This window comes from Anopheles nili, chromosome 2, assembly GCF_943737925.1.
Source record: "Anopheles nili chromosome 2, idAnoNiliSN_F5_01, whole genome shotgun sequence".
In the NCBI taxonomy this organism is placed as follows: Eukaryota; Metazoa; Arthropoda; class Insecta; order Diptera; family Culicidae; genus Anopheles; species Anopheles nili.
In genome coordinates, this window is record NC_071291.1 from 15,711,695 (window position 1) to 15,737,267 (window position 25,573).

The 25,573-nt window shown below is 51.1% G+C and overlaps 1 protein-coding gene across 1 annotated transcript; it reads right to left on the reverse strand.

The window, feature by feature from the left end:
• Nucleotides 1-149: 149 nt before the first annotated feature.
• On the reverse strand, nucleotides 150-25,367 carry LOC128730518 (uncharacterized). The gene is made up of 3 exons (XM_053823570.1): nucleotides 24,605-25,367; nucleotides 3,290-3,591; nucleotides 150-3,217 (listed from the first exon to the last, which is right to left on the reverse strand). The coding sequence occupies exons 1-3, from the start codon at nucleotides 25,365-25,367 to the stop codon at nucleotides 1,451-1,453; spliced, it is 2,832 nt and encodes a 943-aa protein (XP_053679545.1). The 3' UTR covers nucleotides 150-1,450.
• Nucleotides 25,368-25,573: the final 206 nt, after the last annotated feature.

Sequence of the window (25,573 nt, forward strand, 5' to 3'; positions counted from 1 at the left end):
ATGAAGTGTAAAGAACAGATTTTCATATTCTCGTAATTAGTACTTTTTTACGAATTTGATACATTAGCATTCATGCTCTGATACACGATTGTTACTTTTCATCGCCAGCTATAAAATGAATAAAATAAGATCGGGATATGTTTTTCAATTCAAAGTTTTATTTTTCATAGAAACTTTTGACAATTACAAGGAAGAATAACATTTTCGAACGTGGGTACCAATAAATATACTCTTTCCGCCCAGATCCGTAAACGCGATCCCCGTGGAGTAGAGAAAAAACAACAATTCCACTGGCTTAATAGTCTAATGTCTTGGTTTTCCAGCTACACTCGTTCGTGATTCCACTTCCGCTGATTCCTTGTCAGCATAATTCATCATGCGATTTAGCATTAGTTGCCCTTGCTCCCGCAGTTAACTGTACGTTATCAATAGTGTCCCCTTGTTCCCATAATGCGAATTATGTTAAGCCATGTCAAAAGGCGTGCTGCCTTCGACGTGCCGTCTTGTACGTTGGGCAGATTGCAGTCTACTTGTCCCCATATGTGGCAGAGTACAGCACCTCACCTAATGGAAGAAGCAAATTAGGATGATGTTTGAGGAGATGATCACGCTGTTCCCTGGTGATGAAGGTTTGCGCCTTCCCCCCACCAATAAGAGGACATAGTCTCTGACTGAGATGCGCTGAAGCAAACACTTAACCCTCGTGTGCAGAAAATCTATTAACACAACTTTTCCTGCAAACGCTAGGAGCAAGCATTTCCCGCTGTCTTGAGATGTAGATAAAGGTTACACAATAATTTATTTGGTATCTGAATTAATCGTTCTGCACAACCGGTCCTGGAGATAAGCTGTTCTTCATCGAGTAACAGACAATCTCCCGGAAACTTTAACGGCTGTGATGACGGTCGATATACGCAAAAGATATATGCTATAGGTAAGTAAACTGTACTGTAAAGCTAAATCATTAACAACAAACAGCTACCGGATAGGATAACTGCTTGACGAAACGTCCTGCACTTGCTTACTTTTCACAACTCTCCATTCCTATCCGATCTGTCCTGCATGGGATCGCACCTTCTTGTCACACTGTACAACAATGTAGAGAAGTTAGGGAGTATAACAAAAATTATTCTACTTGGTAAACCTAAGTTCACTGCACTGTCTAATTATAAACGTACGTTCTTTCCTATTTTCACTTGCGTTTCCATTCTTTCAAACACACGCTTTGCCATGTGGAAGCATTTCGCGTGGCCGACTTTGCCTTACAGGATTAAATTAGTGCCCTAATACAATAATGACGATAGCCAGGTAAGCTAATGCAGCTAGAGAAGGTATGCATGTAAAAAATACTAATCATCCTCAGCGGAGCGTAACATGAATGGTCCGAAAATATAAAACAGCTAAAAAGACGGGTGTTTTACCTAACGGTACGCAACACGATCGCCTCAGCTCAGGCCGTCACCGACTTGATCGACGGTTGGTTATCCTGAAACTCCACGTACCCGGACTCGTCGCTGAACTCGGAGTCGGAATCGATCGCCTGCAGGTGGTTGATCAGCTCGGTATTGACGGCGGCCACTGTCGACTTAAGGCGCATCTGGCGCACCCTCGGCTTGGTGGTAGCCTGCAGATGGGGCTCTTCCGTTTGCGCCACAACGACCGGATCGTTCAAGGAGTCCAGCGGTGAATCGATTGGTTCGGAACCGGGCCGTCCCGCGACACTGCCGGACATCGACATCGGCATGAGGAAGCTCGACTTAACACCGGGAGCAGGGAAGGTAATGCTGCGCTTGAACATCAGCTCCGGGGAGTTCGTGGGGTTGGCTGATCCGGATCCTGCCGGTTGATGGCCAGTGCGCTCCCCAAGCGGTACATGGATGACCTGGTTCTCGGCCAGTTGCTCGAAGCTACGCACTCGCTCCAGAACCGAACCGGGTTTGCCGAGAGAGGCAACGGTGCCATTCCGACCCACGGCCCCATTTCCGCTAGCTCCGGAATCATCCGTATTGGTCGTGACCGTGCTGGAGGTTTCACATCCACTCGATATCGAACCCTCATCACTGTCGGGATGGTGATGGTGGGTTGCACCACCGACCGACTGCAGCTTACTCGTTACGCACAACAACGAAGGTGGCGCCGTGTCGTCCTCAGCGTGCATACATCCGGAATGTCGAAGCCGCTCATCGGAGAGATGCCTATGGTGCGAGACAGACGCAGATTCGGCCGCCGTACGTAGCATCTCGAGCACCTCGTCTTGGTTGAAGAACACCTCATCCGATGTGAGTTCTTCCTCGCGGTCCTTCCGGGAGCCGTGATCATCCGAGGTTGCATCTCCAACACCGATTCCTGGCAGCGAGTAATGATCCAGGTCATCTAAGCTGAGCGCCAGTCGCTGCGTGTCCTCCAGCGTCACTGGCAAACTGCCGTGGTGCTGCGACAGATCATGCATGCTGCAGACGGCCGTCGGATTGAGCTTCATGTCGAAGTACGAGATCAGCTCCGTCGAGAGCGGCTCGCTGGAGTTGTAGTTATAGTGCGCCAGGAACGACTCGAAGTCATCCTCGGACGAGTCGGAGGCGTGGGACAATTTCGGCCCTTTGATCGATTTTGTCGACTTCGAACTGGACGATGCCGGATCCATCGCGTCCTTGGCGCTCTCCGTATCCACCTGAGACTCGCCATCTTCCGGTTCTTCGTCTTCCTCGCCGTCTTCCTGACTGATGGTGTCCAGAATGGAATCGACCGACTTGTTCATCGGGCTGATGTGCACGATGTTCTCGTTCTTGAGCGGCACCTTCGCCTCTACATCCTTGGGGGATTTAAAGGAGTTGCGCAACCGCGATCGCCGGATCGAGTGACCACGTCGACATCGCCGTCGGCCGAGTGTCGTCGAGGGAAACAGGGCATCCTCTCGGCAACACGCCTCTAGAGCCCCAGCTTGAGACCCAGCCGCACCCTGCTTGCAGACTCGTGCGCCTTCCTGCGGTTCGTCCTCATCTTCATCCTCCTCACCGATCATCTCCTCGATGGCCATCAGCTTGGGAGCGGATTTAGAGCGCTCAAGCGGCGGCCGGTAGTTGTTGGCCCCAACACTCAGCATGATCTTGCGCCGGGGCATGCTCGGGTTATCGTACACGCTGTTCGCCAGACTGAGACGCGCGTTCTGGCGGTTCAGTTTGTCGCGCTTGAACTCACGCAGGGCTTTGGCTAGGTTTTCCTGCAAACGAAGCAACAAACGCACCGTCGTTAGTTTCGTACGAGGAAATCGTACACTCCCGGATAGACCTACCTTCAGGATGGTGCTGATCTCCTGGGCGATGGTTTCTTTGGAACAGATGACCGCGTGACAGCGGAACTCATGCTTCAGCTTGCGGCCTTCGTGCCGGTAGATCCAGCAGAACACGCGCGGGTAGTTCTTTGGCGAGCTGCAGTAGGTGATCCGGTGCGACCAGTACTCGGTGAGACCGTGCTGCCGGGTGGTAGCCTTCAAACCGGATGGGCACAGGCACAGCTTCATCATCACGTCCGGTTTGCTGTTCTGCGTGTAGTTACGCCACAGTGTTGCCAGCGGTTTTTCCACGCATCCATCGCCTGTGGATTAAAGATGGAGTGAGTAAAAGAGTTAGCGTTTTGAGGTTAGGATAGGTAGAATGATATTCCGACGAAACAGGGCAATTGAAGGGACTTAAATACAATACTCAATCGGACGAAACCGCTTTCTTAGGTCAGTTACATTCAATCTGCTCCACGTGACATCAAGCCCCTTGACATGATCACCCTCACGGGATCAACATTTCGGGGCCAGGCTTGGTCGGGAGACAATTGTATCGCATCGTGGACAAGTGCAGGGGGTGGACAACAGTGGCAAGATAGCGGCAACTAATCAACCCACCCAAACAAAGGCGTTTGTTTGCCACGCCACGGGACGGACCTTGAAGTGCCGATTTCGTGGAATATTTTAAAACGAAACGTGACCACGGGTGTCGTCGGCCTGGGCGACGCCATTTTGGACACGCCATTGCATAAATGGTGGCCTCGCGCGTTGCGATGGCCCCTCGGGCAGAACACATCGACCGCCAGTCAACCCTTCGTTTGACAAATGAGCCAAAATCATTCAAGGCGCCAGTGTAGGGGTGGTGCCACCCTTCACCAAAGCTCTAGGGGCAGGTAAAGGCCGCCTGGGGGTGAGGGTGGCGCGTCAATTTATCGACGATACGCTAATGGTGACTTTTACCGACACGCACCCGCAGGGAAACCTTCCGAAAGGACCGACCGGAACCTTCACCGACGATCGACAGGTGAGGCGTGGCGATGCAGGTGCACCGGGGTGGGGGTGGGGGGGTGGGAGCGGTGCAATTTGTCCAATTTCTCCCACCCCCTTCACATTCCTCCACATCCCTTCATCGAACTACTTCGGTGCCGTTCGACTGATGCACCGAAACGCCACCCTGGGGGTGAAATGCCAGGGCGGAAGTAACGATTGATAAATGGGCGTCGCTTTTTTTTCCTCCTGTTCCCATTTGGCGTTGGCATGACATTCGATTTAATTACGCAAATAGAATGTAACAATGTGCTTACTAATCGGGCACCGGGTGCATCTGAGCTGCTAGCTGCGGGCTCGACCGAGCTCAGGTGGCAAATGCACTCCAACAGGGTGGTTCAAAGCAAAACAAGACACACACAAAAAACTGCACCCACGGTCGATCGTTGCGCTCCGTTGCGGTCATAAGCCACAATGCAGCGGATGTGTGCATGGGTTAGAGCTCAAACCTCGTCTGGGTGTGTCCCTATGACAGGAAACGCAATGGTTGGTAGCAGACAAAAAAAGGCACAAATAAATCATGTCCAAACGATCATTCGCTTCGATGGGTTTAGATGAGCGACAGGAACGGTTTTTTTTTCTTCTTCTCTCGATTTTGCTTTGTGTCGACGGAAAAACAGTGTGTTTCGCTGTGTTAGCTCATGATTATCCGTGTCGGATTCGTACTGTACCGAAGTGAATAATTGCTATGATGAAGTTGAATTGGTTTTTTTTGCTTTTTCTCAACATCAACTAAGTCTAATTAAATGAATTGCGTATTTCTACTCTTAAACGTTTTTGACACGTTGCGATAAAACGAATAGAAACGAACACTAAACTGCGACGTTCAGCTTAACCCAGAATCAACCCTTTCAATGCACAATCGACTATCAAAGGAGCAGCGCGCGATTGGTGGTTTACTCGCGGAAGCATCAAAGTTCGAAACCACCCCCTGGATTCGCTGTCGTCAAGGGTGTGCGAATGGGTGCGCTAATTGCCGGTGTCACCTTTTTGCCGGTTTCGCCGACAATCCCGCGTAATGTCCGTGCGTGTGCCTCGCTAGATGACTTTATGTCTGGCGATAAATTAAGGCCACCACCTGGCTGGTGCCGAAACTTGGTGTTGCAAAAAGCATCCCTCCATTTGCCCTCCGTATGCATGAGCTGAGGGTAGTATCACCCCCGGTCAAGGTCAAGGTGTCGTGTGGGAGCACAACATAAGCCTGCCCGGGGGATGGAAAGCCATGTTCCGGTTTGGTTTCTGAACATCGTCTTTCAGATGACCCACCGTCTGGTGGAGCAGAAGAAGCTTGACGTGCGTGTGCGTTTGTGTAGGATGCTGTGTATTTTTTTATTGCCATTTTCAGACAATCGTCGATCATCAACAAAACAAGCGTGCGATCGAGCACAGTGCGATTACGAACGAATAGAGCTCAGTCAGGCAAAAAAAGATCATCAGAACGATCTGGCGATATCGGCGTAAGAGATTACACGAGGGAATAGGAAGAATAAAACAGGAACCCGGTAACCGGTTTTTAGAGTGTCGGCGCTATATTGACGTTCCGGTTCGAATGGATTACGAACTCCGGTTTGAGCTAGAGAACCGAAGAGGAGCACTTTAATAGCTACGCGCGAGCAACCAACGACAATCGTGAAGGATACAACCTGAAAGCACGAATAAGCCGGGATAAACTTCTATCGAAACAAAAGCGACTTTGCGACTAATTAACACCAGTTTCGCCGATCTTCTCAGACTAGGGAGTTGCTGTGAGCGTTACGCCGGGATATGCTAATCACCAAGACGGCCCCTTAAACGGAAGGGCTCGTTGGTTTTCCCCGTACAGAACATATGATGTTTCGTCCCATCGAAACTCATTAGTTCGGATGAAGTCATAGAAAGGAGCGACATCTTTTTTGCGTGTTTTGGGGACGTCTAGTGGGGGCGATTAATTTTGCATCAGCGCCCATCTTGCGGCGGGTGCCATATTTACGCCATTTTGTACACTACGCCAGCGACAGCCGTCCTTGGAAGGTTAAAGACATCAAAGGCGGACTAAGGGAGCGAACTCGCGCTAATGGCGGCCGGAACAAACGACTCCGTTCAGTATCCACAGCGGTGACCCAAGGAGTCACCACAATTAACCTACTCATCGTGCTCCTGCTGCACGGTGGGGTTGAGAGAGTTTTCGGTTATCCTGTTTTTATACAAACAAATAAATAAAAAGCCCAAACATGCGGCTGAGAAATGGGATAATAATCTCCGGTCGCATTTTGAGCCATGTTTCCTTTAGCTCCATCATACATGAGCGTCTTTGTCGTATCGTTGGCGTAAGCCAAGGCAACAACAAAAAAACACAAGAAGCATGTCTTGCCGTATGCAGACACTGGCGCTAATTTGCATACGCATACAGGTTTTGTGCTCAAACACGTTCTTGCTATTTATCATCCGGCTGCCGATATGAATGCGGGACTGTACGAAGATTCGAAAGCCTCCATGTTGAGGCGGTGCGGCGGTGTTGACCGGTTGGTACCGTTTCTGACCTCCTTGTACGGTGGGGGTTCAATTCTTCAATTTAATTCCCGCCGTTCGTCGGTGTTCCTGCTGCGGTGAAAAGAACCGATGGTGGCCGTTTGCACGTCCACGCGCGACTGTGACACTTTCACGAGTGTCACATCGGGCCATCGATAGGGTTTTCGGTCAAACCCTTGGTTCCAGGACCCCCGTCACGTTGGGCACGTCCCTTCCGTGGGTAATAAGGTTGCCGAAACGAATGGAATGAGGTACTTTCTTCAGCGGACTTTCCAGACCGGCGCTTGAAACTAACGAACGACGTGAGACAATTCATTAATCGAGCGCACCTGTCATAACCTCATTTTGGTCTCGCCCTGTAAACGACGCCCTAAGGGGGTTGTCTTGACGAGGACGACACACAGGCGGCAGTAGTTCGGGCTCGTTTGTCTTGGAAATGGTCATAAATTTCCCAGCCATACCCACCGGGGATGGAGCGGCACAATTGATGCCAATAAATCAGATCAAGTAGGCCATCGGAGCGATTGGAAACCGTTGCTAGGTGGTTGCTGCCTCGATGAGCGTTCTTGCCGTTCTAATCCAATTAAGCTAGCGGCCGCGTCCTCGTGGAGTGCTAATCGAACGATTAAAAGAGCTAATGGAAGCCTAATAGACACTGCGGTTGATGGCCGCAAACGTGGTCGCATTAGGGCGATGTGCTAATGTTCTGGACACACTGTAACGCAGTGTGTTTGATGATGAGACACTGTAGCACTTTGTGGAAGCTTCCCATTCACACGTGGCCGGTTTGGTGATGTTTAGACAATTCGACAATGGCCATATCTGAACCGAAAGAACAGAGGAATGTCGCGAACAAACATGTGAGGCAAGCAAATAAATACGGAGAATTCTTAGCCGATTTGATGAGTGAATAAAATCAGACGAGATCCCATCAATCTTCGCTCGAGCGGTGTACGAGCCGTTGCGTCAACATTCTACTGAGCAGTGATCAGCATGTGACATCATGTTCCACCGGAGTAGCGGCGATTCAACGCTGGTATGGATCTAGCGGAACCAAAAACGTCCCAGGACTGACCAACGCGCCGCGGTGGACAAATATTTGCACGAAAAGGGTCTATTCCGTTGGTTTACGCGGAGTACTCGTCACTAGACCACGGAGGGCCAGCTGCTATGCCCTTCCGAGTGCCGATATGTCACCGAATACGATGACTATCAAAACAGCATCGGGTAGCCTTGATAAAGCAATCTCCAGGCCACTCCTGGGATCGAGGAACCGTACTTTTCAACCGCTGGGTTGGCGTCTCGTGTCAAGCGAGCGAGAATTACGCCGACAAACAGGCATGGTATTTTGCGAATAATATTTACGCTTAAACAGATTTCCTAAACGGCATCCAACGGGGCGATGGAATTGACGCCACGTTTTTCGCGCTTCTAATGGGCAACCGATGACACGAGAGTTGTTTTCATAGCGATTCTAAAGTTTGTTTATGAGTCCAGAACAACAGCAACAGCGAAAAAAAAAAGAATGCCGTTAACAACACGTTGATAATGGACGATAATGGAGAAATAAAGACTGTGGGTTCGTTTTTTTTTTATTTGCCGAATCTGACCGCAAGTGTGTATTGTCTCTACTAAAAGCCTGGCAATGGGAGCGGTTCAACTCCACGCGCGAATCTTTACACTAAACACCTTCGGTGAGGGTCAAACAGCTAGACAGACACTATCGATAACCGTGGTGCCGTGTGGTGCATGCACCTGATTGCAGGTGAAACTTGCTAATTTTAGCCTTCCTGTCTTGGATTCACCCAAACAGGGCGTGCCTTTGATACGGGGCGGGAGAGAGAGAGTGAGAGAGAGAGAGAGAGAGGTAAAGGTCACTACCATCTTATCGGTGGGGTCGTGTTTTCCGAGTGGAGAAATTTTCCCAAGCACGAAAACAATTGCGCTACTGGCGGGGATGATGGGTGTGTACGAGAACACACAAAAAAAAAAAGAAAAACCCACCAAAACCAAACACTGGAAAAAAAGGGGAGTCGGTGAGTGGTGTGCGGCAGACTTTTCCACATCCCCCCGTTGAAAGTGGGTGCGTGTGATGGTGGAGCAGCATAATTACATCTCGCTCGATGTTCGATACCTGCCGACGGGCAATTGTTTGCTGCGCCAAATCGCCGTTAGTACCTCGTTAAGGTGCGAAAGGGTCACCCCCTTGGTAGATGTGGGGAAGGGGAATTTGTTTCCAAGTGGGATGGAGGAGAGGAGGAAAAGCGGTTCAAGTGTGATGCCGTGATGAACTCTCGAAAGATCTTCAACACGAGCACACGTTGCCGCGAGGTGGATGAGATCGCAAAACAAACGAAACGGCCCTTCTCGCGCAGCACGTACTCGAAAGTTAACCTCACTTTCTGGGTGCCCTTGCGTTGAGGGCCTTGCGCTTGCTGCGCTGCCCGGGAGACGAAGGACGTCTCCGTGACCCCACGGGAAGTAGAGGGCTGTACGATCGTACACACACACACACACGCCAGAGGTCACACATTATCTTAGATCTGGTGCAGCAGAGCGGTTGAAAAGACGGTACGCGCCAAATGAAAGCACTGGGGTGAATTCTGCTTTCTTGTTGCTCATGAGAGGGTGCGAAAAATGAACGCGTAAGGAAAGCGGGTCGAGAACCACCCTCCTGAAGGTTGTGTAGGTTGTTGTTCGATCCCGTGAGTTTGGAGTTACCATTCAAAGCACGAGAAAGGTTAAAGTTCGTGCTGGTTTGGGTTGCAAAAATCGTACGGGTGATTTTTTGTCAGAGATCTTACAACACGTTTCCCAATAGTAGTGTTACGAATATATTTCCCGACAATCGCCCGGATGCCTTGAGCAGTCTCGTAACAAAACTCCGCACGCCCAGCTCCGATAGCAAAACGTTTTGATTGTTTTTCTGCAATCTCGCGCCTCGATGTGTTCGTAACACAACCACGAACGTAACCACCCGTGGGTGCTAGGCCAGGGTCCGTGGGTGCTTTCTTCGACTGCCCGTGGCAGCTAATTTTCCACAGAAGCGTAACGCGCCGTTACGCCGTTGCCGCGAGAAGGAAACGTTCGAGCGCATGTTCGATAAAGAGTTTGACAAATAGAGTGATTTGTTCCGAAAGTAAGCGTGTCCTCCCTCGGGGATCCGAAATCGAGCGCAGGTTCGTCTCACGCGATCGAGCACGTGTGTACTGCGATTTGAAACACATCATCCCGACGGTGCGATCCAACGCAGACGCTTTTCCCAACACGTAAAATGCGGAAAATGATCTCCCGTTGTTCTGCCATTGTCGCGCACCACAAACGCCTTCGGTGGAGTGAAAATTGAGCTTTCTTCACCTCCCACCGCTTGCTGCATTTCCGCCTTCCCGAAAACCGCGAATGAGTTACGATTTCGGTTTCATTGCCCAATCGCAGTGAGGGGTGGGTTTGGTACGGTCAGTCATCGATCATTAATCATGGATTTATTGCCTCCTTTGCCGAACGCGCGTCGATGAAAAGCCCCCATCGGGCGGCGAAGAAGCTGGGATGAGCCACTCGGTTGATTTTGCGAACAAGCAGATTCGAACGGATGCGCCGGTTGTCGGCGGCAGTGCACCGTTACGTGGCGCTGGCGTGGTGGAAAATGGCAGAATTAATGGTGAAATTGCATAACCGACCTCAGGTGGGGGGTGTCACCGCAACAGGTGGCAGATGAGGAAGGGACGTCGATCGGGGGGACAGTCTATAATTATCGATTTAATCAATCGTTCACTGTCGCCGATGGGCGCCCGGATAATTCATCCAGCGTTCGCGCCTGGTTGAGGCTCCCCTAGCACGAGCCCGCTTGGTTTGATCATTCATTATACACCAGCCTGGGTTTGTCTGGGCCACCGCGAAGGGCGATCTTGTGGGGTTGAAGTCACACACAGTGCTCCTGCTTAACCACGCTGTCGTCTCCGGAACAACGAGCCCGCTAATAGGTGGGATAGGTTACTGCGATTTGCCTTTCCCGAATGGCGCCAGCCCTTCGCCAACTGCTGGTGCTGGTGACAAGCGTCGACAGGGCTCGGTGCAAATAAAAGGCAAACATTGCATACGTTCGAGCCAGTTGTGCCAGTAGTGGGCCTTTCATCGGGCTTCAAAGCATCTTGCGAAGGTGTGCTTCCCAATCGAACCTATTTTTTTTTATTTTGATTTATGTAACATGACAAAACAGTGAAAAAGTGAACAAGCAAAAGGAGAGAACAAAAAAAAATGCAACACCATCACTGGGTGCAGCAAACGATGGAAAGGGATGGTCATTATTTTAATCAGCGTTCATCGAGTGACATGCGGTCGAAGGAGCACCGAATGGAACCGGGGGAGGGAACATGTTAATAATGCTCATTGGGCATTCAAGCGCACTTTGCAATCTAAAATCATTCTGTTGCAAAAAGAAAAGCACCAAGCGAACCCCAGGCAGACAGCGTAGGAAGCAGAAGGCTCCAAATTAAAAAAAGAGAGCTATTTTTGTAGATATATTGCACAACATTGCTTACCACACGTCCTCGTGCTTTGTGGCCCGTTGTAGACAGAGAGGTCGGAACGGGGTTTCAGGAAGGGTGATTCGATGGCGCATTAAATAATCGCTCCAATTTGTGAACAAAACCGAGTGACACATGGTGCAAGGAATTAACAAAAAAATAATAATAATAAAAGCCCGGCCAATCCAGACGTAATAACCTGCCGTAAAACCGTCGCGCGTCGCGTAACTGCCGAATAAAACTTATTAATTTTTTGGTGGTAGGAAAAGTACCAAAAACCATCACAATAATGCATCGCGGTTGGTCATCGGGAGCAGTAGCTGCGTGAGGTTTGGATTTATTTTTGTTTCTTAAACACAACGGCCCGATGCGGCAGGGGGTTGCGTAAAACAGCGTGAAAAGAAAAGAAAAATCGTTACCGATCTGTGGGACGGATACCGATGCAGATAAGCAGAATCCGCGCACGTTTGCAAGGAACGGCTCAACGGTGGTGTGTTTATTTGCTCTCTTTTTTTTATGTAACCCAATTTGTGTGCCATTTAAACGCAGCTATGGCAGATGTAGAATTTCTCTTTTTCCCCCCGGGGGGCGAAGGAGCGTCCGCAAAATAGTCCACAAACTAATCCCGTTCGCCATTGCATAAATCTAATCCGGTTCAGTAGGCACACAACCGTTGCCCAACTGACATCGATTGACATTCACCGAAACGGGGCGAGAGCTGCCGTTTGGAGCGCCCGTTTAGGGGCGGGAACTAGGTATCGATTTATGTAGTCTATAAGCAGTTTATGACATTGGCGGCATCGGTGGAGCACGCGAAAGCATGATTGATCGCTGGCAACCGGCTTCAACCCGGTCGTGGAAATACTACCGCTCGGGATATCCCCGTTCGAACTAGCTTACGTCACCCGCGGGGACCGACTTTCGCGGGAAACTGTCAACAGCTCGGGAAAGAACTGTCACTACGGCCACGTTGAACGGTGTTTTGATGACATGCACGACAACCGGGACATTAAGCTGACCGCCCCCACGTGTTGGGTCCCTTTCGAAGTGCTCGATTAGAAACCGCACACCAGTTATTGCGTATTTTGGGCCGTTTGTGTACCTGTCGTGAAAAAGCGCGTTCCAGTTGAAAATGAAGCGAAACACGACCATCTTGTGTGACCGAAAGCGAGGCAAAATGGCTCCGGCATGGGTGGAGTGTACAAGGAACGGGCTAAAGAGGAGCATCTATTAAAACAAAATAACAATTATTTACTTTCACCAAAACCAAGCGACGGTTGCGTGCGTGCGTGCATGCGTGCCTGGGCTCGGCAAATTCGGCAATCGAAGCCGTAAACTGCACCCCGACCGCTTTGAGCCAGAGGGCCGTTATGAAAGTTGGTCAAACTCGGGCGCAGCGAGTCCGTCACCTCGGTTTGCGTCCGGTGTGATTGCGACCGCGTGTCCGAGCAGCTGGTCCATGGTTTTGGCGTATATTTTTACCTTCCTTCTCAACCGGTTTACACGAGAGTTTGCTTTTCCGATGGCTTTGTTTTTTGAGACGCTCTCGACCGCGGGAAGTGCCACTTATTAGGTAACGCAATCCGAGCTACTAGATCAGGCGACTGTAAACAATAATGGCCTCTCTCGCTCTCGACGACGGTCGATTGACAGCTCGAGGGAAGTGTCAAATAGTAAATGAAATTACGTTACGATTACTCCGCGCGTACTGGATGGTGTTCCACCTTTCGCAGATAAGAGTGGAATATTTACGGCCCCTTCGAAAGGGTGATATCGCAGAGAGTTAGTAGCCACCTCATAGCCAACTGGATTATGACGATACCTTGTAAACGCTGGCGTGTTACGACGAGCGTGCGTATCCATTTTGCCGCTGTTCCGAACTGCTATTTTCGGATAAGCAGATGGGCCTGCACAGGAACGTTGGGCACGAAACTTCACGCACCAGCGCATCGACCAGCGAAGTAGCCGTCTCAAGGTGGTGGCCTATCTTTAGCATTACCCTCGCGTGCAGCTGCAGTAGCATACGCAGCGATATGTGTGTGTGTTGTCAGAGGATGGGCACCGATTTCCGTCGCTGCACATGGCACACACGGATTGGGGAGAGAGGGCTAGAGCAATGATCGAGCGCTGACTCCACATGAAAAACCGGTCGAAAAACATACTGCGCCACATGCTTGTGCGATACATTGCATAAGCACCGATCTCTACGAGATCTCTACGCGAGCACATTGCACTTGGAACTGACCTGCCTCTGGCCATCTCCGGGCCGTGTGTCCGTATCTCTCTGGTATGGTGCAAGGCAACAAATTGGAAGTTATTTTTGAAATCGTCCCCACCATTACCACCTGCCCGGTCGGACACCATCCGGTCCTGTGCATCTCGCTGAAAGCTCACCCCAAAAGGGTCGTCTCGACAATGATGGTCCGTAGCCTCAAGGTTCAAATCACACGGTGTTGTTGTGCCGCACAGGACGTAAAAGCACACTTATGTCACGGTGCTAGAGGCGCTCGTTTTTATCAAAAAATCCCTGCCCCTATAAACGACGCAGGAGGCTACATCATCTCGGTGAGGTCATCCCCGGCAGGATCTCTCGCGTGGCAATGCCACGTTGAATGCTAATCATGCGCAACCCCGGGGCGGGTTTGTCTCGGATTTTATGGTCTCGCTAATGGAGCTGGTAGTTAAGCGCATGTGCTCAATCTCTACGTTCGTGGACCTGACCGGGGTCCATCACCACCACCCGGTCGTTGCATCCGGCCGAAAAAAAAAACACCGGAGACACTAATTTGCCGGTTTCTCTTTCGGATTCGGCTCGACGCTTGGCCCTGGAATGTGAAACATTGATGCACCCCAGGTGCACCTGTTGTCCGCACTCTGATTAACAATGCGTACGTCGTTGCCGTCGCCATACTGTTTTTGGATCTTCCACCCCCTTTCAGAGGGATCGCACTTTCACCCTCCTCACACATCAATAGGACCACCGATCACGTCCGATCGCGTGCCGGTCATCGGAATACGCGAAAAGGGTCTTCCAAAACTCTTCCACTGACGCGCACACGAATGAGGTTAGGTCAGGGCTTTCAGTACCTTCGCTGTGCTTATCGCCCAAGTATCTCGTGTGGGTTTGGTTTTTCGCCCCCGAGCAATTTCGCCCTTAATATTCGATCCCTTACTAGCCGTGGTGATGTCCTCGGCGATTGAACAAAGCTGACCGCATATCTTGGTCGAGTTTAGAGAACCGAGACGCACTTGTTCCTTGCGGGGACGTCGTGATTGTCGCCTCCGACCACTGACACCGATTGGGTGCGGGAAGAAATCGTCTTTCTTTTCACGCTGGTTGGCGTTCACCGCCACGTCAAGGAGTCACTTCGAAAACGGGGACGTCGCGAACCGCGCCCAGTGTAACGAGCCTGCGCGCTCAGCTCGATTATTAATGATCCTGTTCTACTTGTGGCTCAACGAGGGATCGCCTTTACAGGGTGGTTCTTTTGCGGCCACTTAAAGTCGTGCCCAATGGGCCACCAAAACACGCCCGCGCACGACTTGGCAGGGGATTGTTGAACGAGTGAAGTGAAAGATCTTTCCCGGAGGAAATAGAGCCGTCTCTTTGTGCGCCGCGAGAGTAAAGCCGCTAAGTAATGGGTGGCAATGGGTCTTACGATCGAAGGTCCAGGGTTGGTTTCGATTTCAGTTGACACAAAGGAACTTTTACCGACGGGGCCTTTCTGCCGCGTGCATCCGCGGGGTGGCACATTCCGGTTGGCTTTTCCCGAAGTGGGTCAATAGGTTCGGTTGGAAATGCACATTGAAAGCTGTGGTTGGAGGTCGAGCAAACAAAAGTTAAAAGCTTGTCGTTTGTGAGAGAGCTGCTTTGAGGAAGAATTTAATCAAAATCTCCGCCAAGCAACATACTTTCAATGTTTCCGATAATCCACACGCCTCACTGGGATTCAAGCATAGGCTGGACTTTGAAGGGTTATGCAAATATTGCCATTCATAGCCTGCTGTGAATTGCTGGCTAGCGTGTCCTTCATCGATTTCTCAGCGAGACCAGAATGCAATCTTCATTCTAACGATGCATCTCATCTCATAGGCCCATGAGAATCCATCACGTGATGGCAAAATGAAATGTTTGTGCGGTCGAAATCGATTACGAAACACATCAGGCCGATGTACCTCGTGGAAAGAACCTGTTTGCAGGCAAAGGTGTCCCATCGATGACCACCGGGATACGCGGTCTAGCAAACCCGAGGGAAGCTGAGGAATGCAAGCAACAGGGAGGACACGAAGACATTAATTGCACCCGATGGTGCAGTGTGGGACATGATGCATGTGCAGGCCGTTTCCATGCATCCAGCAAAATGACTCACCTCAACTCGAACGGTGTGTGATTTAATTTTTGTCGTTCTCGTGCTGGCATTTACTGCCGGTGGTGTTTGTATGTTTTTACGAAGCAAACATAATCCACGATGGCACACTTAAAGTAGGCGTTGGGTTTCGCAGAAGTGCGCATTAATCGCCAACATCATGCGGCGTGTTTTTTTTCTCTACTCCCTTTCGAATCTAATAAAGGGCGATTGGGGGTGATTTGGACGCACTCGCTGACGGTTCCTACGAACGCGCTCGTCATGTTCCCGTGCTTCTTCATGAATCATTTATGCTCATCATGCCCCCCCCCCTCCTCCACCCCTTTTCCCTCCCACACACAAGGTGCCCGACTCACGTGATGCCGCCCATTGTTTCCATGAATCATGCACAGTTTCCGCGTGGTTTGGTCGTGTGCTCTTGCGCCAACCAAGCACCCGCAGCTCGCGATCGCTGTTGCACAACACCGACCACTAAAAGGGGTGGTTTATCCGAACCCCGTACCATGGGGTGGGTTTTGGGTGCCGATCCTGCACGTGTAATTTATGACGCGAAGGCGAGAAATTTGGCAGAAGCAGAACGTCTGGCCAAAAAGGGAGGAGATCCCAACGTCGATGGGGATGTTTCCCGGGGTTGGTTCCAAGCTTCCCACGGATTTAAACGAAGCTTGAGGGCACGCGCGTTCGTTCCGTCTGGCCCTATTGGGTCAATTTGCGCAACTCGTCGAACGACTCCTACCGTAATACCGTGCCGTTGATCACAAAGTTACCCATTGGGCTAGGATGCGCGATCGCTCGTTATGTCCGTTGTGATCCGCGCAGCTCGCGTGGATCATCATTTTCACTCGCGCAAGCTAATTAGGTGGCGCAAGCTTAAGTTCATCGAATGCCAGCGGGTCGAGAGTGTGCCAGAATTTTGTTGAATAAAAACAAAACCACAGGGCCTGCTAGGGACGTTTTACACCATCAAAGCCATATTTGAATCGCAAAACCATGGCCGGGCAAGGTGTGCATCTGCAACGAAAATGCAAGGCTACAACGTTCTGCTGTGATTGATGTGCACACTTCTGCAATAGCTCCCATTCTCGCTTCATGTTGCGTTCTCTCTAGCAGCCATTTGCTGTTTTTTTTAAATTTTATCACCATCAACAAAGGCGCCAAACGCAAGAAAGCGTTAAGCCGGTGTGAAGGTGGGTGATTTTCCGAAACCACCCTCCACCACGCACACACACACACACACGTTTACGCGTCTTATGCAACGTTTTCGCACCACCCAACCGGTTTGGGGTCGAAACCACCACCCTCTCTCAAGGTGGTGGGTTTTCCTCACCGGCGTGGGTGGTTTTTCACCACCCAGGCGACATGTGGGGTAACGATAATTGGCGCAAATCAGTGCGCGAGCATAGCCGGTCAATTTGTCCCTCACGTCCTCTCGCACACCTCTCCCCCTTCCTCTGGCCGCCTTCTCACATCCATCCGTTTCACCATCCTTCCTTGCGGAGCGACGGCTATTATTGGGCTTTGTTTTTCGATTCACCATTTTCTATGATCGTTTCCTTCGTGGGCACGTGCTTACGAACGCACGGTTGCCTTGTTGGAGGTGTCGTATTTTTTTCTTCTCCATCGAGCGAGGCGTTTTTTTTAGGTGGAATAATAATGGGCGCCATAGTGGGATGTCGCAAAGATCGGCATTCATAGCGCGGCATCAGGCGCGGTTTTCGGTGGGTCTGTTGCAACGTGCCTTTGAACGGCCCGTTTGACGTTGACCTTGGTCAAACCACCGCCATCGGTTCAGCTCCTTTGTGGGAGAACATTGACATTGCTTTTATTTATCGGAATTGGTAGAGCAAAACCTAAGCAATAACAACAAAAAAACACACAAGCCACAATCTATAAACAATCTTTCCCAAGCGGCTCAGAAATCCGTTTGATTTAGTGCGGTAGAGAATTGAGATGAAAATGGAAACTGCCCTTTTTGCTCGATATCGCCACCAGTCGTGATGAAATTTGCTCCATCGTTTGTCTGCCGTTCTTCAGTTAGCGTTCATAAAAACGATGCGATTCTCGAGCCATCTCCCGGCGAAACGATGGAAAAACCGGACAAACTCGTCATAAACAAACGATCGCGTTTCCGGTCGAGACGAATGGGCCGTTTTGGAGTTCGTTGCCTCGTTTTGAGGGCCACGCGACGAATAAAAATGACATGTCCTTTATTCATACGTCGTTGTGTTCCTCTCCACGCTTATCTTCCTCTTCACAACTGGCTATCATTCGGCTCGTTTTTTCGTGCCAAACGAGCATTGCTAGACGACAGAAGGAAGCTATCTTCTGCCAACTTTTCCCGGAACGCGCTTTAGCAATTCGACACTATTTTCCCAACTCAGACAGGGTAGTATCGACGCGGGAGAGTTTCATATCCTCCTACCATCTACCAAGGAGAATGAGCGACAGCTTTCGGTCAAATACGAGCACACACAGGCGCGAGCGAGATAGAAAGGCAAAAGGAACGCCAGGAAAAAATCGGAACCACGAGCAAACTTTGCTCGTTAAAAGTCCGACTTTACGATTTCCGGTTTCATCGCCACCATGGAAATTGGCGACGCACATTTCGCGTGTCCGAGTGGGCATCGAGATCGGATCGGTGCTTGCGGGAACGTTTAGATGTACCACCCCAAAGGGGGTGGGAAAATGCAACCGAGGTGGCCATAAAAAATACCCCATCGTTTCCCAGTCCATTGCGCCAGCGAACGGGTCATCAATGTTGTATGGTTCCACGCTAGGACGTGGTTCATGGTCCTGCGGTGCGGCGCAAATCTTGCCAAAGTAACGAACCGAACGGGACACGTACGGAATTGACCGGTTCCAAGGGGGATCGAAGTCAACCGGAGGGAGCCGGCGGCAACCCTTAAATAAATTATCTTTGCAGTCACATCGCGGTGGGGCCGACGTTGGGCTCGATTGGTATCGATTGGCGGCGGAATAAGTTGTGTCGCAATTCACGACGCTACGTGTGCGTTTTTTTCCCTCACCCTGTCGTAAAGGAAAAAGGGCTACATCATACCGATGACGTGTCAAGACATTAACCGAACCCTGGGCAAACAACCCGGTGGGTCGATTTGTCGGAATTACGAGCATGTTGGCAAACAGAATGGATTGGCTGGAATCAAAATATCGATCCTTGGGCGAATTGGTGGTAATTATAGTAACCTACTTCCGAAACGCAAGAACTTCCAGGTGTCGGTGTGCGGCCATGGTGACAAAAGCCTGTTGGCCACGGAACGCGGAAATGCCCACCGCCACGGAATTAATGGAACGCGATTTTCCCGCGCTAACAAACGACAACCGCGGTGGTGCCATTTTTCTTCCACTGGGCGTCTTTTAACCTCACTCCCTGGTTGCACTCGGTCTCGGTTGCCGCTTTCCAGGTTTCATTTTCTCGCTCACGCCGCTGGGAGGGAAACACGAGAAAGGAAAATCACCTCATCTCCGGTTACACACACACACACACGTACGCTAACGCACACAGGTGAGACAACTTCCCGGTGTCGGCCGGTGATGCAGATCGATGTGGAAAATTCGTCACGCCACCCGTTGTGGCGCACTTACCACCAACGCCAGCCACCGAGAGCGCTTTCCCAGCCGCTCGAACACGCCCGATGTACGTTGGAACGCGCCCGCCTGATGGCGGAAGTCACCGGTGAACAATGGCGGGCGCCTGACGAAGCGTCCAAAAGTTACAACGAGAGGCTGCACGCGGATGGAAAGCGCATGGTTGGCAGTGGGGAGTAGGAAGTGAAAATCTTACGACCGAGCGCACTTCGGCACTTTGGTGCTTTGATAATGCTAATAATAATTATGATGAAGATGACGACGACGGTGGCGGTGTGGCAGTTACCGTTTTTGGGTGGAAAAGTTTTTCCCTCCTCGAATGGAAAATGCGATGGGTGGAAGAAGTTACAGCCGGGAAGTGGCGTGTGACCTAACACTCACCGTACGGTAGCACCGGAAGCCGCAAAAACCAGTAGGCGAGAGATGGTCCAAGAACAACCTGACAGCTTTCTCGCAACTGTCAAGCACGCGTCACTACCGCGTGGCAGTTTGGGGCTGTTGCAAAGGAAGCGAGCTCCATGGTACCAATAAACGCGACTGGGGTAGCGTACAACGGCACGGGCACACGATGGAAGCTAACAGAGCACCGACACACGCGAGTTTAATTAAAATGTCAATTATCGTTAATTTAATTCGTTGTAGATTTCTTGCGCGTTGGGTCGCGTGTCACCGCCTGCTCCGTGGAGCAAGAAAACAACGACATCCAGAACGATCCTCGCTCGGTCGAACGTTGCTCCTGACAACGATTTATTGGATAGCCAAAGGCTGCAAGGATTTCCAAATCCGTATCGTGATTATCTCCAACATCTTCGTTCGTTTTAGGGTTGGGCTCGGGTTGCAATCAGCTCGAATGCTTGAACTACTTAACGCCACGCAGATTGGTGGGAGGTTGCGAAAGCTTGATCGATAGCAAACGATTCGCTTCTGCGGGCTTTTGTCCGGCCACGGAACACGGTCACAAACCCTAGCATTAGCCCACTCCCGACCGGCTGTTTGGCACCTGAGCATTCAAAACAAACGCTCGACGTGTGGAGGCTGCGGCGTGCTCCCGATTTGACCGTTTCGGAGCGATTTTTCACACCTTCCAATTAGGCTCCAGCACACCGGATGGATGATTACTATCTTCACCCGATCGGCCTGGTGGTGTTGAATTTCTCCGGTGACGGCGTGTGGAGGCATGCAGATCGAACGGGGTGTGAATGGGGTTCCGAGTGCTGGTGGCGCGCATGTGGTTACATAGGCCTGACCGTGCAACCCAGTTACATGGTAAGACGCCAAAGGTCGAGAAATAGGACCACTCCCGCGAAAGTCCGCTCTAAGAGCCGCTTTTTTTCCCTGACGTGCCGCGCCCCACGTGGGGTTTTAGGATAAGACGCCAGGGAATTTTCCGACGTTCCACAACACGATCGAGAAACCGAAACTGTGGAGCCAATAAAGCTGTTTACAGTTATAATCAGGCAAGTCGCCCGCAACCTCCTAAACAAGCCCTGTCGGTTTAATCCGCTCTCTGGCGGCCAGGGCGGATATGATTCCGATACCCTATAGGCCGATCGTTTAAGGCATCCCATCGGCACTCTTAGCTGGTATGCGAATGTTGCCCTCTTATGTGGCTCCCACAGCTCCGATGATTTATTTTTTCATCCCCTTCTTTTCGATCGCCATTGAGCAGGATGGGGTCAACCGAAAAAAAAAAACCCTCGAAACGGTTTTGGCTCACAAGCTGGAACCCGCTCGCTTGGCCAACGGAAGATTTAATTAACACATCCAGTTATGGGCGGAAAGGTGCTTTGTGTGCAAGGAAATGAAGCACTCGAAGAGGGTTTTTATTTTCGTTCGAAATGAGGCTCGACTGATGCGCAAATGGCTCACAGGGTCTCTTTTGCAATCGCTTCCCATTTTGGGTGAGCTGGAAGGAGCTTTGCCCTTGCGTTGACCTTCAATTTGCGCTGTGTAAAATGCCGCTCTACCATCGATCCAGCCATTGCGAGAGAGCAGCCATGCCTTCAAAAGTCGGTCATCACGTGCCGCGCCATCGTTTCGCTCAGTTTTCAGCCTCATTCTAGGTGAACGCCAGATCAACCCATCGTCCCGAGCTTCCCGAGGGGTAACTAAAGCCTATCGCGGGTGAGAAGTTGTACGACCACTCGGCGCATCCAGATTTCACAGGAACGAGGCTCGACGCGAACCGGAGAAACCTGATACCGTGTTACATCAGGGGGTCTTCTCGTTCGTTAACGTCATCAGCATCCGTTACGGTCGATTCGATGCCGTGAAACGACCCCCGAAACCATGCACGACGATCGCGCGCATTCCACACGAGCCCCCTTACACACACACACACACACACGCAGGCGCTTGAGGGGTGAGATCGCGTGTGGTCCCGAGCTCGAAAGGAGAGTAGGATACCCACCATCCTCCAAAACGTCTCCAGGTCCGGCCAACCGGTTCGACGGCGTCTGTCAGTTGAGGTCAGTTTGCTAAAGCGCACACACAGGTTGTCGTCGCCCTGGTCGAAGAGTGGGGCGCTGGTGTGGCCTCGTTTTGGCTGTGGCTTCGAGAGGGCCCCATGCACATGGTGCTATCGGGTGAGCGCAAAAAAAGGGCAACTTGTTCAAATTCAACCTGCAGCAGAGTGGCGATTTCAACATCCATATGCCAGGCCGCTTCATTAGCCTCCGGCGGAGATCGAACGACGCTTTCGTGGTTGTTCCGTAACGGTTGCGCGCTCCAGCTTGGTTTGTGGTCAGCGCAATCAGAAACGGCTCCCCAGTGATGCCCTCTCGGACAAGGGTCTCTAGGGGGATGGATGATTCATGTCTAAATTCAATTTAGAACCTACGGTTTCGTGTGACGATCGTGAAGTGATCGTGCGCGTCCGAGTGGTGGATGAATCTCCGAAGGCAAGCGAAGACGATCGCTCGCACGCTCTCCAAATGTCGCGTGTTCTCGTTGCGTAAGGTCAAGCAGCGTGGTCTCTTCATCAGTAGGCCAACAGCCAACAACCAGCGTGATCCTGAAGGGGGCAATTCATTTATTGCGATACCCTAATGAAGGTTATCTTTTAGATGCCACTGTCTCAGGCGCATGCAAACGTCTTACGTCCCTGTTTACGATCTACGCCTACTGAGATGTTCATGCAATAGTAGCTGCGGATGTCAAGTCATGCCGAGGGTGACGCTTCAAACACTTTCCGGTAAAGTTCGATTATCTCATTAAATGAAGAAAAAAAAACGAGAATAAGGTGAACTAGTTTTCAGGTTGTTCTACACGATTGCGCTCCTATAAAACGGGTACCGCTTCCGGAGTTGCATCGAAACCGGCTTCCTGCTCGGTTATTCTGCATCCTAACAGGTTGAACGGGAGCCTGCTTAGTAAGCATTGCCAACATGGCGCTCCGAGCCCGAGAGGAAAAGAAAGATACAAAAAAAAAAACGCATAATTGTGCCGCTCACTGTCTCCGACCGTGTTCCGGAGTAACGGAGCTTGGAAAGCCACCAGCCGCAGGAGTTCGCTTGCGGGTGCAGACGATTATCAGTTTCCCAGCTCTAGCGGCAAAAATTGACGCTCAAAGCATCCGCCAACGAACCTCGCAGTGCATTGCGACCGGTGTACCGACGCCGCGACTAACAGGCTAGAACGGTAAGTGCCCCGCGGAGTGAATGGAGTGTGACGATTAGGACAAGGTAAATTATTATGACTTAAGAAGACGTAGGCGGCGAAGGGCCTACATCTCGCATTGACACACAATTGGAACATCAATCATCGTTTGGTGGCTGGCGGGATGTTACATCGTGTGACCGATTGGCCGCGCGCACAGGGGTTCTAATGGGAAGGTGAGGCCAACGATGGCTTCTTCTTGACCTCGGAAGCTCATAATTGGAGCTGGCGGTGTTGCTGATGAGAACTAACAGCATTTTGTAGCGCTTAGAAGCATCGATGGATCAAGATCGGCGGTCAAGATAAAGCTAAATGTGTGACAATTGACACTCAAGCTTCCGGAGGTCTTTCTGAAGCACCATCCTCTGTCCATCCTCTAGCGTTGGTTTAGTGCCTCGGGAGCAACATTCGACTGGATAATTGATGAAGACAGCGTCAATGATCATTGAGGTCTTAAACACGCGCCCTTTTCCACTAAAACCTGTTGAATACATCGCTTCCACCAAACGTCGACCGATGCTGGGAAGCATGGCATAGAGCTACATGCAGCGAGTAACGGAATGCATTGACCACGATTACAGCACCACCCGCCTGGTATTCTCACCAGACTGGAGCTGAATAAGTGGAGCACTCGCCTTTGCCGTGGGTGCTCTCCGACACGCGGGAAGAAACATGGCGACGGTGCATTCCGATGCCACCGCGAGATGAAGGCACCATTTCGTTATGCTCCGCTGGGCGAATCGAGGTTCGAGCAGGAAAAGCTCGTACCAACTGCAGGTGGAATGGAAAATATATGATTCTGGCGGTGCATGGTTCTATTGCTCAAGTGGACGAGAACGATTTTTCACGCCTTCCCAGCCAGCGCGGTCTCGACTTTGGGGCGACGATTTCCCAAAACACTAAACGTACAGCAGGCTCGTAAAAACTGACAGCCAGCCTTGGGAGCGGAACACTTCGGAGGCCAGTATTCTGCACTCTCGCAAGTGAACGGAATGGAAACCTTAATCAAGCCAATCAACCGACAAGGTTGCTTCGACCGCTTGTCGGCCCAGCGAACCAGAGTGGCTGCTGCAACGATCGACCCGTGTGGTGAACAGATCTAAGGAGATTCAACCTCAGCGATAGGCCGCAGCAATCAGAGGCAAATCTGCTGGGACCGTGGGACATAAAACAGCGGGAGAAACCTTGGGGCGGTGTAGAATTCCGGCACAAGCAATCAATCGGTCGATTGAATTTTTTGTCTCCGAAAGCGCCCCACGATCGCTGATTATTGAGTCTGATTGTGACTGCAGGTTGATCGCACAGTGTGCTGTCTGGCTAGAGCTGACTCCGACAGGTGACCGGATGAAGCCAATCCGCCCAGCAGCACGTTAATTACACCTCCCGCAATAGATCGATATATCTGTTACACGGTGTAGCGCGTGCAATTAAAGAAAAATTTCCGGTGCAATAACAACCACCGAAACGGGCAGCTCTAATGACCTCCAATGACCTTCAAGTCAACAAGATTTACGGGCGTCAGCGAATGCAAGAAAAACAAACCCTCTGAATGCGTGTGGCAACTAAATTTTGGAGAGGCATTTTAAGGGAGTCTTCGAAGGAAGTAATGGTTTCAAACCTACCTTTCGCCCATCCGGTAAGAACGTTGCCGAGGTAAGACACCTTGTACTCCGGATCCGGCCGGCTGATGTCGATGCTGTGACAGTTTCGCCGCAGCAACCGGCCAAGCCCGCGCGTGATCGACTTGATCGCCTTTGCGCTGGTCTCGCTATCGTTCACATAACAGGCGTCTCCGATCTGTATTTCGCTCTCTTCGGGATCCTCTGTCGCGCCAGCTCCACTATCCTTCTTGTGGAACTTCTCACTATTCAGGAAGCTCCGTTTGAACTGCTGCAGCTTCAGCAGCGCACTGCTGTCGTCGTACTTTTTGGTATTGTAGGTGTTTCCGAAGATGCGCGCTATCGAGGCACTCTTGACGAAGCGCGACTTTTTCTTCTTCAGCGTCTCATCTGATCCAGCAATCGCCGAGGCACTTTGTGGCACTGGTGGTGCCATCTTCTGGCCAGCGGCGTGCTTCGCGATCGGTCCCGTGCCGGGGTCACTTTTTGGTCTGCGGCGAAGGTGAAATATGTTGAACTTATCGAGCGTCACACCGGTCGCTTTCGAGCTCGTGGTGTCGTCCTTTTTAACCACCACCGAAGGACCGGTTGCCTTGGAGGACGTCAGCACATAGTCCACTTCGTCCTTGCCATCCTTACTCGGCTCAGATGGTGGTCCAACTCCGCCACTATCACCACCACCACCACCTTCCTCACTGCCACCACCATCATCGCCCTCTTTCGAGACGTCCTCTTTAGAGGAGAAGTGCCTGCGATTCGCCGCCATCGTTATGCTACCCTGCGAAATCCTCACTCTAACACTCGCGATCCACTCACTTCACCGAACCGAATCACGGTAGCGCCGGTGGCAAAATTTTCCAAACAACTCACAGCTCTGTTGTTTCAGGTGATTCAGGTACCTCTTCAAACTACATGTTCAGCCCCACACTGCGGACACACTGGAGAATTCCCTTTCGCGCTCGCTTCTCCAGC

What these genes read in the sequence shown, in the direction of transcription:
- LOC128730518 (XM_053823570.1), bottom strand. Translation starts at nt 25,367, where the DNA reads ATGGCGGCGAATCGCAGGCACTTCTCCTCTAAAGAGGACGTCTCGAAA. An exon ending in TCTTACCGGATGGGCGAAAG is followed by an intron (nt 3,592 to 24,604) that starts GTAGGTTTGAAA and finishes TTTAATCCACAG; the next exon opens with GCGATGGATGCGTGGAAAAA. An exon ending in AGATCAGCACCATCCTGAAG is followed by an intron (nt 3,218 to 3,289) that starts GTAGGTCTATCC and finishes CTTCGTTTGCAG; the next exon opens with GAAAACCTAGCCAAAGCCCT.